The 14,670-nt window shown below is 41.7% G+C and overlaps 1 protein-coding gene across 2 annotated transcripts in view; it reads right to left on the bottom strand.

The window, feature by feature from the left end:
- rftn1a (raftlin, lipid raft linker 1a) overlaps window positions 1-14,670 on the bottom strand; it is a 28,911-nt gene that overhangs the window by 11,005 nt on the left and 3,236 nt on the right. For both annotated transcript variants that reach the window (XM_020648039.3, XM_065948082.1), the window contains exons 2-3: window positions 10,672-10,823; window positions 1,064-1,247 (exon numbers count right to left, since the gene is read on the bottom strand). In XM_020648039.3, the coding sequence (XP_020503695.2) occupies window positions 1,064-1,247; window positions 10,672-10,819 (332 nt within the window). In that variant the 5' untranslated portion in view covers window positions 10,820-10,823. The remainder of the gene's footprint in view (window positions 1-1,063; window positions 1,248-10,671; window positions 10,824-14,670) is intronic.

Here is a 14,670-nt window from a genome sequence, read left to right on the forward strand (position 1 = left end):
AGATGTTGAGATGTTTCACATCACTAGAGTCACTAAGATTCATCCTGTGGGAACCCAGAAGATGTACATTGCAATAAATAGCATAGTATAATTTTCATTCATAGAGCCATGCTGAGAAAGGACTAAAATATATTATGAGAAATGATTTTCCCTCCTACACAGGGACCAATGCAATCAATTATTGAAGACCTTTTTTTGTATAAACTGGGTCAAAAAAATAGGAACAACTTCCATTAACTAAGAATAAAATCAGAGTGATGTGAAAATCCAACACCAGACCAACATGAATGATGGGAGCAGGTCTCTGCAATGCATTGATATGGTTTGTGTTTGCAGCAGATGTGTCAATAACTTCCACGATGAGACCTCCATAATAAAGCTCAGCTTGCTGTACCAGAGCTGATAGCAGGGGGGGAAGAAAGTAAGTCTCTGCTCAAATATGGTGGCAGATATTGTGGTTTTAAGTCACCAAAAAGAACTGGGTTACAGAGCAGATACGCAGCACATACTGTGTAGCCACAAAGAATTATATATTATCATGTACACTCACAAGTGAAAGAATTGGGACAAAGCTAAAGTTAACCATTTTTGTGGCTGACTCTGCAATTAATTTTTCATCAAGAGAAGGAGGTACTACTTTACTTTTGGTAATGGGTCTCAATTGGCTTCAACGTCAAAACAAAGAAGTCGTAAGAGTGGCTATCTTCTAACTTTTGTCCAAATGTGGCTGCTCATGAATCACCTCATTTATCCCCATCAACCTGCTGCATAAATCATACCTGTTAAAAAACTGGTATATAGGTATAACTGGTTATAGTTGGTGGCGCAGTGGTTAGTGCGCACGCCCCATGTATGGAGGCTGCAGTCCTCCAAGCAGACGGCCCGGGTTCAAATACGACCTGTGGCTCTTTTCCTGCATGTCATTCCCCTCTCTCTCTCTCTCTCCCTGATTTCTGACTCTATCCACTGTCCTATCTACAATAAAGGCACAAAACGCCCCAAAAAAAACAACAACAAAAAAAAACAAAAAACACAAGTGGCAGGGTGTGTTTACTTTGCATACCTTGGCGTCTCTCGGACCAGCACAGCCCGGTGGAGCTGGCGCTGGATGTGTGCATGACGAGGGCCGCAAGGATGGACGAACGGGTGGACGGCAACCAGGACGAAACCCTGCGCGTAGAGTTCCCTCACCTGAACAGGCAGCTCTCTGACAGAGGAGAGACACAGCACCGATGACACGGGCACCTCTATAGGGAGGGAGGAAACACGTGTGAGGAGGAGGAGGAAGAGAGAGAAACATGGTTAGACAAGAAGAGGTAATGGGAAAATGGGGAACACGACAAGGACATGACAGGATGGAGAATAAGGAAGTAGGGACTTCGAGTGGAGAGGTTATTTGGAAGTGGGACAAAGAGGGGAAGAGGGAAGAAAAGAAGAAGGACAAAGTGTGTGAGGAAACCAAGATGACGCATGTTTCATTATGATAATTCCCTCAGAACGACATGGAGTCTTTCATGTTAAATCTGAAACTAATTACACCAGGACTGTTAGCCTCTTTCAGTATATGAATGCTGGACAGTATTGCTGGGAATAGCAGGATAACTCACGATATGATTGGATGAGATACGATATGCAACACATGGTCCACGCTGACAGTGTAGTGACACAGAAATTCTGCGATCATTTACACACTGCGATGATACATCATGATATCTGATTAACTGAAGAATACAAATTGCAGGATTAATGTATTTATTTATTAGCTGCAATTTGGAGTCAGATTAACCTCTTATCATTCTTGATCTTTTCAACTATTTTCACTGCTATCTGACATTATCCCACTCTGAAGTTCTTCTTTTTGGCTAACTGACATCCAGTCATGTGACCCGTTCCTGTCATATGCATCACCTTGAGGACTCATAATGTAGTAAACCAATGAGCTAAATTGTCAGTGAAATCTGTTTAGAACACCATGTTGTTGTTTTTATCTAAATATCTATATTTGGCATCTGTGAGTCACTAGATAATAGCAAGACAACACGATTAGCTGTATCCTTATTTTTTCACACCCCTACTAGAAAGTTCTCTTTGAACAAACAATCACTTATCCATATCAGTGACTTCTACACATTTTACCTACACTTACAGACGGTTGAGTAAAATAAATACATGCACACACAGAAGTATATCAAAAGGTTCTGGAAGACAATCATTTCACCTAAACGTTGCCTGTTTAGGATGTGTGGAATTAGCAGCAACCGCTAACTCAGACACCTGTCCCCCTTATTGCCAAACACAATGGAGAGAGAAGCCCCTGTACTTCAGCAGAAATGGTAAGTGGGGCTTATCGTATGAGAGCAAACTGTCACGGCAAATCCACCAGGGAGAGCACAATGTTTGTGAGAACCGCCCTCACGGGGTCGGCGCATTGTAGTGAGGCCTCATCTCTGTTCACAGGCTTTTAAGGGGACACGTGCATGCATGCACGGTTGTAGTGAAGCCAGGTGTGAGAAAAGAGAGAGAGAGAGAGAGAGAGGAAAAAAAAGAGATGAAGGAAGGAAGAAAAGAGGGAGACAGTAGAGCAGTGCAGGAAGAAGAGAGAGAGAGAGAGAGACAGAGAGAGATGAGGCTGTCTGTTTGTGCCTGAATGCTTGTCATCCTTTTCCATTCAATCTCATTTGCATGGGTCTGGAGAAGAGAAAATAACCTGAATAAATTAACTCACTCACACACATTAACTGAACACACACATGCACATGCGTACACACATGAACACACAGGGAGTGGGGGGGGGGGGGGGGGGGGGATGTGCAAGCCATCTCATTTTCAATTTGTTCTCCATCAACTTGCATGTTCTCACATACACACGCATAACAGAAGATGGCCAGTGTGCTACGATACAAGCAGAGGAAGAAAAAGAAAAAAAACAGTCTCAGTTGAACAATGGGGGAAAAGAAAATCCAGCCATAACATCAGCTCCGCATCCAGAGCGCCTTTCATCAAGCAAACACTTAAACGGGTGTCTGTGGGGACTTATCAAAAGCAGTACAGTGATGATGATAATAATACCAGCTGGATACTAAGGGTGGAGTGGCAGGCAAGGGGGGTGGGGGTGGGGGGATAACATTGCTCCTGTCACCGTAAACAGTCATTAGCCGTCATTAGCTGTGCACGGCTGGCGCTCACCCACCGACAAGATGCGAGGCTAGGCATGGCAGCTAATTCAGGCGAGGCATACAGAAGTTATTAGGGTGTTATGCAGCGCTTTAGGCTCAGGAAGAGACTTCATTTATGCTGTCTGCCACTGTGGGATTTAAAGGAGGGAGGGCTGCAGAGTGGGAACATGGGAACAGCTCAGGGCAGAAAAGCCGGGTGGAGTTTTATGATGCCGGTTAAGAGAGGGCAAGGGGGCGTTATAGTGTTAGAAAAATGTGTGTGTGCATGTAAGAGAGACAGCTGTGTGGAAATGTGGTTGTTTCAGGTTCAGGTGTGGTGATTTGGTTCCTAATAGCTTTTGTTTTGTTTGTTTTATCTTTATTTTGTTCTTATTTTTTTTATTTTTAATCCTCCTGTTTCTGTTAAATCTATATATATGTACATATATGGATTTTTTTTTGTTAAGGTGTTCTACTAGCTTTGTTTGCAATAATGGGACGGAAAAAAACTGTTGTTGTGTGACAGAGTTGTTCTTTTTGTACCTGCTTTTCTTTGCTTGTTTGTCTTTTTTTTTTTTGGGTTTAGGTTTGATGATTTCTTAGGATTTTGACGGAATTTCTTGCAAAACATCTCACCGTCTCGTATATATGGTACACAACCAGCTTTGTTTTGTTGACTAATGTTCTCACTGTACGTCTCCATGCCTGTCCTATGATGCAACAAGGGTGAAAAGAAGAAAAAAAAAGAAAAAAAAAAACATGTGACAGATTGGTTTCTGAGAGAACAAAATAGTTTCTTTCTTTTCACTCTGACTTTCTCTGTGAGGTTGAACATCCATTCATGCCTGTCACAAATGTTTGGGATACATACTCTGACACCCAGGGGTGCATTTGTGAGCGGTGGCTGTTCAGCTGTTGATCCCCACTCTTCTATTTCCATCTCAACCTTGAAGCTTTGACCACATGTCGGCCCCTGTATGTTGGGTGTGACGCCTCACTTTTTGACCCTGAATTTCACAAGCCGTATTTAGAGAGTGAGAGTCATCCTCTTCCTGAAGCCGCTTTGAAAGGCCTTATTAATTCCTTGTACAAATCCCCTGAATTGCTGTGTGTGACTGTACAGCATATTTTTCAATGTCGTGAAATCACAGCGAGTGTGTATGGGCCATCTTTTTGCCTGTGTTCGCCAGAGAGAAAGAGTTGGCGCTAAGCCTGCTAGGTGATGCATGGGGATTACGACTCACAGCCACACTGCAGGCTTATCCCCCTGCTTGCTGGAGGTTCACGTTTTATTTAAATAGCCTTCTAAGGTTTTTTAAGTGAGGATGTGTGCCAAAACAGTGACTATAAAATAATCAGCTTCCTGGAGCCAGGGGCTCCCCACTGCTTTGGGAATGCAGCCGCTGGCTAAGACAGTTTGCTGGTCAGCATCCGAGCTTTGTCAAAGGGGGATGTGATCGTCTTAGAAGGGCTGCTTTATGGGGAATGACAGAGCAGAAATGGCTGAAGAAGGAGAAAAAAAAAAAAAAGAGGTTGGCTGTGGTGAGAAAACATTGTGCCACTGAAGGTGTATACAGTCCCATGTAGGTGTGATGACGTGAATCTCTCATTTGCCATCTTTGCTGGTATTATTTATCGCCATTTTGGATAAAAACTGGGGAAGCATAAAGGATCTATCAAAGAAATAGATTGAGCCCCGTCAGATCAGCATTTCCAACAATCTTTCATGAAAATGTTTTTGCTTTTACTTGGAAACAGCGTGTCAGGCGGCAAAGATATATCAAACTGATGGATTTATGCTTCATCTGCTGCCTGAACAAAAATACATCACACACAGATTCTGATAAACAAAAGAAAAGGCAGAGGGGATGTGTATCAATCTTTGACATGAGACTATAAATCCATCGTAAAATCCAGGTGAAGATCACACACAATGTGTCCCAACACACACTAGCTCTGTTAGACACCTCTATTTACCCCCCCCCCCCCCCCAGGTAATACAGTAGCAGTGCATGGAAAAAGGGCACACACAAACACACACTCTCCGCTGAGCATTAGACTCATGTTGTAAGTTTTAATGAGCCGAGTGGGTCTCGGTCTCTGCAGGGCGGCAGAAAGTCATCAGCAGAGTTCAGCTCCTCGCTGTCTGCTCCACAGACCGGCGTTAGTCACACAGCATCACACCTAACTTACTTCCTCACACATCGTCAGATTCCTGACTCCCGCTCGCTCGCTTGTTCTCACACCTCCGACTCCCTTTTCTCTCGACTTCTACTCTCCTCAAGACACTCTGCTTCCCTCCAAATGCTCGCTACATTTCTGAATTTCTTTATGTCTCGTTCATCTTTCATTTTATTCTCCCTGCTTTCAACTCTGCCTTTTTTCTTCACTCTTCCTCTTTTCTTTTCATGTCTCCCTAAAGCCCTTTTTTCTCCTGCTCATTATCTGAACACAGCCTTGACACAAAAGGATTCTGGGTTAAAATGTCACACCTGGCTGTTACAATTCATACTCCACATTCATGCTGACATGTCGAGGTAACCCATCACCGTTACCAGGGAAATAATGAAGATCATGGCACCCTTTTGTAAAGGTGGGGATGTGGGGAGGTGCAGCAGATTGCTGATTATAGTTTAATAAGACAGCGCAACAGAACAAGACAGTGGTTCAGGTTATATGGAATAAAAGGCACATGTGTGAAATAAATGGTGCATGTGTGAAGCACCTAGATTTTTACAGACTTCCAGTGTAGTCAGAGCTAGCAAAATGTTAACACTTGTGTTTTTCCACCAATTACATGTATTTTTTTTAAATTACACTTAATAGTTACTGAGATCTGGAATCAGTTTTGCCCGGTCATATATAATGATGGACAACATGTTTCCGCCTCCTTCCCTTGGACAAATGAAGCCAGAATACCACCGGAACAGGCAATGACAATTTGTGCTGTTGATGTCACTTGGAGCCAGAGTTTTGGTTTTGATGTTCTGCCCATTCTACCAACAAAAATACACAAAACACAACATTTAGCTAAGTGGTAAAGCGGCAAAGATCCCTTAGGTCGGCACAAACACAGCAGAACAGATTCTCGTCAGAAGCAGAAACTCCTTGTTATGGAAAGTCTACGGTCTACTGACTCTTGTAGAGGCGACCCCATTTAGTGGAATCTTCAAAGATTAGTCCGAAAGAGCCTCAATCAACTGTAAATTTCTTATAGTACAAGGATCAGTCCATTCCAGCTTTATAGGGGGGCTTAATGTCGAATTTTACATAGATTTGTCTGTTTTCTCTAAATCAATTATGACTCATAACACAATATCTTGGTATAAATATCAACTTATTAGTACTTTCAATGCAATTCTAAAAAAATATATACATATTGTTTTTTTTAAACAATATCCTTAGTGTAGCATGAATAAATCATCCCAAGCAGCAGGTCCACATGCTTGGAATTTCATTGGCTACAAGAAACGTCAGTCACAGGCACAGTAGTGTGCAATTGGCCAAATGAGATGTCAATCGAAAGTTCAGAGTGAGGCTGGCATTTTGATCTATGGCAGTCAAAAAAGAATCAATTCATGGATCTTAATGGATTTAATGACGTAGCCTAATGTCCTTGCTGATGCAGCAGGACCTTTTTGTTGGAATATTATGATCAGGATAGTACCGCAAACCTTCAAATGAGAGGTCAGAAGACAGTGAACATTGTTGTTTCTTTGTAAGGTGTCTGACAGATGCTTAGACTGTGGCTGCTCTGGTGGTTGAATCGGCACACACACCGACTTCCCTCGAGTGGGTGTGTCTTCTGTATCGTAAATGGGCATGTGTATTAGAGTTACAAGGTTACCATAATGCAGACTAAGTGAGTGAGAAAAAGGATGTATCAAGTCTTATCATAGAATAAATTGTTATTCCAATTCTAGAAGACAAATTGTTTAATGCTATCTCTGATGTTGCAAAGGAGCATATGGATCAATGAGAGCAATAAAAGACATTCAATTCTGAGGAGACGATAGGCAAAAACTGAAACTTTCAGAAAATAGGACTTAAACCCAAATCAATGTGATAATAATAACTATCTAGACAACAACAACAAAAAAATTACTTTTAAAAGTTGTCTCCTCTGCTAACATAGAGCAGGCTGGGATTTTAAACAATACACTTCAGCCAGTGAGTAGGGGAAGCACCAAATGGCTTCACTCTCAGAGGGCTGTCCATCTTTGTACACAGTCAATGGTATAGGCAAGTACTCAATCTAGGTTGAGAGATCAAGCTGAGAAGAAAAAGTTATACCACATCATCTCTCTGAACATGAACTCAAAGAATCCACCACATGCCTGAAACATTGAACTCATTATTCCTCACCCTCCCGGATACTACCGGGGGTTGATTTGACCCAGTGAGTGAGTTGGGCTTGGTCACACACACACACACACACAAATATTTTCTGCTGCAGTTAAAGAGAGGCTAATAAAACAAAGGCTCTCTCTATATTATACAGCCTCCCTGTTCCTGTAAAGCTTCATCACTTGCTAGTCAAGGTTCAGTTGTAACAAAAATGTGTACTCCGCGTCCAAAACATTAAGCTCCTCTTCCTGAGAACACAACGTGTATTAATAAACAACCTTCTCGTCTCTCGTTTCTCAGAGGGGCACCAGGACAGATATTTGTTTTTCATTACTGTGTAGGAGTCATCAAGACACGCTGGCAGGGAAATAATATTATTAATGGAGGCCAAATTGAATTAAAGCATGGATTTGACCGTGGGTTTCCTCAATGTCAGGGACTGACATAAAGATTCCTCTATCTGCCTCCTACACACACACACTTACACACACACAAACACAACGGACAAATGCACAAATACAAATAAATCCCCTTGCTGGGAATGAGGTCTCTCAATCTCCACAAACAATCAGATAATCCTTCAGGAATCCTTCACTTTCTCTTGGTCTCTCTATCACAAATGGAGAAAGAGAGAGAGACAGAGAGAGAGAGAGAGAGAGAGAGAGAGAGGCCGGCATACACCCACTCACAATCACACACAAACACACAATCAATTCACAGTTGCTGTGTTTATGCCTTGTTGCCTAAAATAGAGTTTACCCATCTAAAGCAGCTCAGGTGACATCACTGAGTTTACCATATAAATGACCTGCCTGCCTGTTCAAAGATAACACTAACTCTGTAGAGTAAGTGCCATAAAGTGTTTTGTGTGGATGTGAATGAGCCTCCGTCCCATCGCAGCTTGTATGAACAATGTGTGTGTACGTGGGGGGTCTTTCTCCCTCTCTATATGTGCTGCTGCTGTCCATGGGATTAGACGACTTATCTGTTTCTGCCTCCACCAACGAGAAGGACGACCAATCCTCATGTCTATTGTCTGTTTTGGTCACCACCACCGATTCAAGTTGCCAGATCTCTCTCTCTCTCTCATTTGCCAAACATAACTGCGCTGGCTGAAAATGAAGCCTACTGGCAACCAAAGCATTATCACTTGGCTGTGGCGTCCTGCCTGCTGTCTGTTACAGTGTTGCATTAAAAAAAAAAGAAAAAAAAAAAAGGACTTCAGTGAGCTTCTTCTGCACCTGTTTCAGCTTGTAGGGTGATGGAGACCACAGCGCAGGCTTGTAAGGACATAAAGCCATAAGGCAAAAGAAGGTGATTTTTTTTTTTCTTCTTCTCTGCTTTAACACGATCTGTTTCTCCTCCTCGCCTCTCCATTCCCTCGCTGCGTCCCTCCTCACAGTCCACGCCAACACAATGGCAGAATTAGTATTTTTAGAAACCTGAAGCCGCCTCTAGAGGATTCTCATCAAATGGTCTTAAACTGCACGTGCACACAAATAAACAAACGCGCGATGACACATTATCAAACGCACAATTTCTTTATTTTCACCCACTGAAACAAACAAGATCCCCAAGACAGCGTGCACAGCCGCACCAGCTCATGTACAGTATACTGTCACTGTGCAAGGGAGAGGCGGGGAGGGGGGGTGGGGGGCTCAATATAGCTGAATCTGTGAATTAGACATCGCTTTGAACTCACTGCAACAAGAGCCGCACCAAGACACGGCTTCAGCTTCTAAGCCACTTTTTGCCCTCAAGATACTTAGAGACAGAGAAAAATAGGCTACTGTTATAGAAAGTTGCTGACCTTAACATTTTATTCAGCTGGTTAAAGTTGCAAAAGCAACTGTGGCTATTTTATGATGGAAACACACACACACAAACATTTTATTCAGAGTTCAGGATGACAAAGCAGAGGTTCAACTGAAGAGAAAACAACCGTCCTTTGAAAAACTTTGGTTTAAGAACAAATCTTGTATCTTCTCATTTTTTTAACATGAATCAATCTTAAAAATGAAGGGAATAAGACAACAACATGTTAAGAAATCCTTGATAACATTACTACAAATAAAACATTTAATTGTCCCCTGGTGAAGCTCTTTTTGGTAACTGGTTTAGAAATCCACAAAACAATTGCTAGAAATAAGCCTCAGACATGTGTTAATTTCTGAAAGTAAAAGGAAACTGTTTTTTTCCCACTTTGCGATGCAAAAAAAAAAAAAACTGTGATCAAAACAGGGGCATATCATCACTTTACAAAAGTGAAAATGGCTAAAGTATAAATCAAACAGCTGTCTTAATGGAGTTAAAGGAAGAATGTGCAACATTTTACACATAAATCCAGCAGAAAACAAGTTTACCCTGTGTAAATGTCTCTCTGAGTCATGACTGTGTATGATGAATGTGACGCTTGAGTCCAGCCAGCTGTACTGCTGTTGGAGCCGTGTTTACATCATGTTTAGTGTGTGGAACACAAATATTGTCTTTTCTTTGCTACCATCTACGGAAAAAAATATCTTCTAAATGCTAAACTATGTCCACCAGCTAATCCTTTACTTTGTCTCCTGTTGCAGGAGCTAGTGAGCACTGCATGGATTAGATGCTTTCTTTAGAAATTCTGCAACATCCTTGCTCAAATTTTACTTATAATCCACACTTATACCACAAATGGGAAAGATCAGCAACTCTGAACGAAATGTTACTAAAGAAACCAACCAACTTTGTTCTCCTGTTTTGAGTTGGGGAGGGAGTGTTCAGAGACTTTTTTTTTTTTAAACGTATTAGTCCAATAACAGTAACTCAAACAGTGAGGTTACATGCCACAGAATCAAAAGAATGAGCTGAAGGACACATGAATGTTCTACTACAGTCAGGACAAATGAGCTCATAAAAGCTCAAGGCTATGTCTCTCATGGTCACTGTTGAACTGAAACTGTGGAGGTTTTCGTTCAACATAAAAATTTAAACCAACACTATGCTCATATCTGAATTCTTCATGACTAAAATTTGGTCTCCAACAACTTTGATAGAAGAGTTACAAAAAAAAAAAAAACCCAAGCAAAGCATGACTATTTTAGGAATGCAAGTGTGGGAAAGATTTAGTCACATGAACTACTCATCTAACTGGGTTGTTTTGACATAATGATCAATTATTTCTAATCCATACCTTCTTTCCCCAACAGGAAATCCAGGAAGTGGTAGGTGTAGGACACGCCCACTTTAGTCTCCACCTGAGGCCGCCTCAGGGTGGAGTAGATGTTGCCTGGGCTTCGCCTCTCTTCTGCCTTCCGCAGCTTAGGAAGCCTACACCCCATATCTCTGGAGAAGAGGAACAGAGAGGAGATGAGAGGAGATAGCAGTCGAGGAGAGAAAAGGAAAGATGATTAAAAAAAGATCAGGGATGAAAAGTGGAAAAAAAAAGAAAGACGAAGAGGGTGCTAACAAAGAGCCGAGTGGGAGATGAGAAATTGATAGAGTTTCTAAATATACAGAACACATTAGCACTTTCAATAGAGTGTGTGTCATACTCACACACAAGTCTCAATGCTATTGCTCATGTGCAACATTGAGCAGCAGGGAAGAAAATGTGTGCACACACACACACACACACACACACACACAAATAATGCTGAAATATGAAAGTGTCGACCATTACCTGCTTGGTGGGCTGTGATACGGGCATCTCCTAATCAAATAGGGCTGATTGGGAGCGACATGTTTGATCAGAACGAATTAAAGCAGAAATGAGACTGATTTCCTGCCCTGTCAAGCAAAGCGACATGAGACTAGAGAGACAGGGAGGGGTGAGGAAATGAGAGGAGGAATTTTAACATGTTTCACTGCTAACCAATTCACATGTTGAGCAAGGCTAGCCTTGAAGCAAAGGGATCTGTTATTTCAATACTTTCTTTCAGGCTGTGCAAAGACCAGTACTGCTCTCAAGGGCAGGCAGGTGAGTGAAAAGAATGTGTGGAGAAAAATATTTGCAAATGTCTTTCTCTTCTGAATTCAATCAAGCAATTTCCACCCAATAAAAATTTGAGTTGAATAAAAATAAATATAAAAACTGCCCTCTGAACTCAATGGGTAATCAGAAGTGGAGGAATGGTTCGAGGGTGTGAGAAGAGGGACAAAGGACAAGAGGAAAAAAAAGGGTGTGGTCAAATATCGTCAAATTAATCTGATGTGACAGCGTCACCCTGAAACCATCAGCACAGTTACACTTAATATCCTCGTCCGCTACGGCTTGTTAGAGCCAAACGGTGAGCTGCACATCTGCACGTTTGTGTGTGTGTGTGTGTGTGTGTGTGTGCGTACTTCTTCCCTAAAGGCAGGTCTATATCAGTAGCTCTGTATCTGTTTTGAGAGCGTGGAAAATGACACAGTATCTCCCATTGGGCCAAGTGCACGGACATTAACTCGCCTAACGATCCTAACAGAGTGCATTAAGCCTGGTGTATGTCATCGTGAGTGTTTGAGTGTGTGTGTGTGTGTGTGTGTGTGTGTGTGTGTGTGTGTGTGTGTGTGTGTGTGTGTGTGTGTGTGTGTGTGTGTGTGTGTGTGTGTGTGTGTGTGTGTGTGTGTGGTGAATTATAGCTTTGATTGAATGCTACGTGCTTTTAGAAAGGTTACAAAGTTGTAAAAAGGCAGAATCTTCGATATATTTGCATACCTCATGATCATCTCTGCAGACAGAGCGATCTGTCATTTAGTTTTGTAAAAAAAAAAAAATAATAATAAACTTTAAAAAAGCAGTCAAAAGTCATTATTCTTACAATACATGTTTTTTTTATAATGAGGAGAAATGAAGAGAAAGAGGGGGAGGGAGAGAGTCATCAGTATTCCTCTTTTTCCTCCCACCACCCTCCTCTCTTCTCTTGACCTGTCTTTTCACCTCTTGAACTCTCCTACTGTTAACACTTCAATGTGCCTTAATTGCCTCTCTCTTCTGCTTTTGCTCGCTTTCTGCCCATCTCTTCTTTCTATTGGCACAATGGCCTTGATTGGGGTGACGGTAAACTATTCATTTTTGTCACACTCTCTTTTTGTGTCTTCTTGATTACAAAAACCTGCATTCTTTCTAATGTCCAGCAGGGGCAGACTCCGCTGGTACCAATTTGCTCCCATTTACAGTAAAATATACAATAAAGCAGGAAATCCAATGGATTGTTGCAATTTGTGATTGAGAAGTAGCAATCAAGGCATTCAGTCAACCAGGAATAGAATTTGTATCCATCCTGTCATCCATGTGCTCACTCCAGGATCCAAAAATCCAAGAGTGTGAATGACTAAAATGGAAACACTCAAGGCTTGAAATGAAACATGGGTGAACAAACAAGTTAGAGACATCAAAGCAGCTTTCTCCTCTTTTCATTCAGTCCATGTTCTATGCAGTTTCATGTCATGTGGCATTCAGTCCTTCCACACACTTAGCCAACATTCCCTTTTCGGAAAGCCATCCAACCCTCTCCATCCTCCATCCTTTCCTCCAGCCATCCAGTCTGAAAGTGCCCCCCTGCTGTGCCTGTTAAGTCCCATAAAACTGTTACAATGTCTCCAGACAGACAGCCAAATAGGCAGCCAAAAACAGGCCCTGGGTTATGACTGGAGCATGTAGATCCACTCCCAAAACATTTCCCCTGCGGGACTGGGTATTAATGTGCTCCAACTGCAACAGGAATATAAGGAAAGATATCCATGGAGCCCTTTGAATCCTTCATGAGTCTTTAGTTGGATCCATTTCCCATCTGACTCACTTTTTGCCTTCCTGTTTAAAAACTATTTCTACGCTATCCATATGTAAATTATCTCAATTTAAAAAAGATCACTGTAATTCATTGTACTTATTCAACTTCATGCATAATGCATTATGCAGTGCTAAAAAAAAAAATCACAATAACTTGCTTGCTATCTAGCTGGTGGCATTTGCTTTTATTGCGCTCAAATAAAACTAGATTGGTTCTAGTCCTTGTCCAGAGAAGCCTCCAGCTCTTCTCTTTGATCCGACATCTCATCCTCGTTCTCACCACACACTGAACAATTTGTTTAAAATAAAAAGCCTCACTACAACAGATGAACTGTGTGTCTGTGAGATTTGGAGAAAGATCTCATAATTGGAAGAGATGTAAAAAGAAAAAAACAATGGTCGGTGCAGTACGGCAGAAACTCTAGTGCCTTCAAGACTTGAGGCCTTTTATTTTGGGCTACATTCGAGGCCTTTTTTCTCTACATGTTGACTTCAAACAGAATCTTTCACTTGCTCTCCAACAAACAAACAGGCAGAAAAAGGCCTTGACAGCAGAAAACGGAGAGAGACAGATGAAAGACGTGAGAAGGAGAGAATGGAGTGAAGAGGAAGACAGACGGGGAGACGAAGCGGTGAGCGGCTCATTAGAGAATCTCTTGTAACCGAGAGTTCTGAAATGACAGCAGATTTGCGCAAAAAGCATAATCCGTCTGCACTGTGCCACTGCTCCGCTACCTCCTGTGCCTCTAAGTGAGGGAGTACGCTTTCCAAGAAGCAGCATTCATTCCCTTCAGAGAAAGAGCTACAGGCCGGTGCAGGTTTGGGAAAATTGTAAGTAAATATAGATAGAACCAGCATGAAGGCTCTACAACTGTGAAAAAGTTAAAAAAAATCATATTTTTCATCTCAGGTAGCAACAGCCTTTCCTACGAGAAACGAGTCAGCACTATTGCAATATTGGTGAAAATTGAAAACTTGGTCAATTTACATTCTGTGTTGACATATGCTGGATTTCATTTTCTCAGCTTTATTCAAACATAAAGTAAGCTTTGTAAAGTCATCTAATGTTTCAAGTTAGTTAAAAGTGGACGAAAGCAAAGTAACTAACATTAGTCATGTGGATGGTAAATCAAGCAGAAGTAATGCTGCTCTGAGTACGTTAGGTTGACTACACATTGAGGACTGTACGATGGACAAACTTCACCATGAGGTGAACCGAATACGGCCAGTTGATGCTGAATCTCTGAGCCCAATTTTTTGATAAGATCAATATAACAAACTCCGTCATATTAGTTTGTGTGGTGAGGGGGGAATGCCCTGAGAGGAATGTTTTATAATTACTCTCTGGGGGACGAACTTTCTTATTATGAAATGGTTCTAAAACGATCACAAACGGACCCTTAAATGTTTCTGCAGTGA

This window comes from Labrus bergylta, chromosome 19, assembly GCF_963930695.1.
Source record: "Labrus bergylta chromosome 19, fLabBer1.1, whole genome shotgun sequence".
In the NCBI taxonomy this organism is placed as follows: domain Eukaryota; kingdom Metazoa; phylum Chordata; class Actinopteri; order Labriformes; family Labridae; genus Labrus; species Labrus bergylta.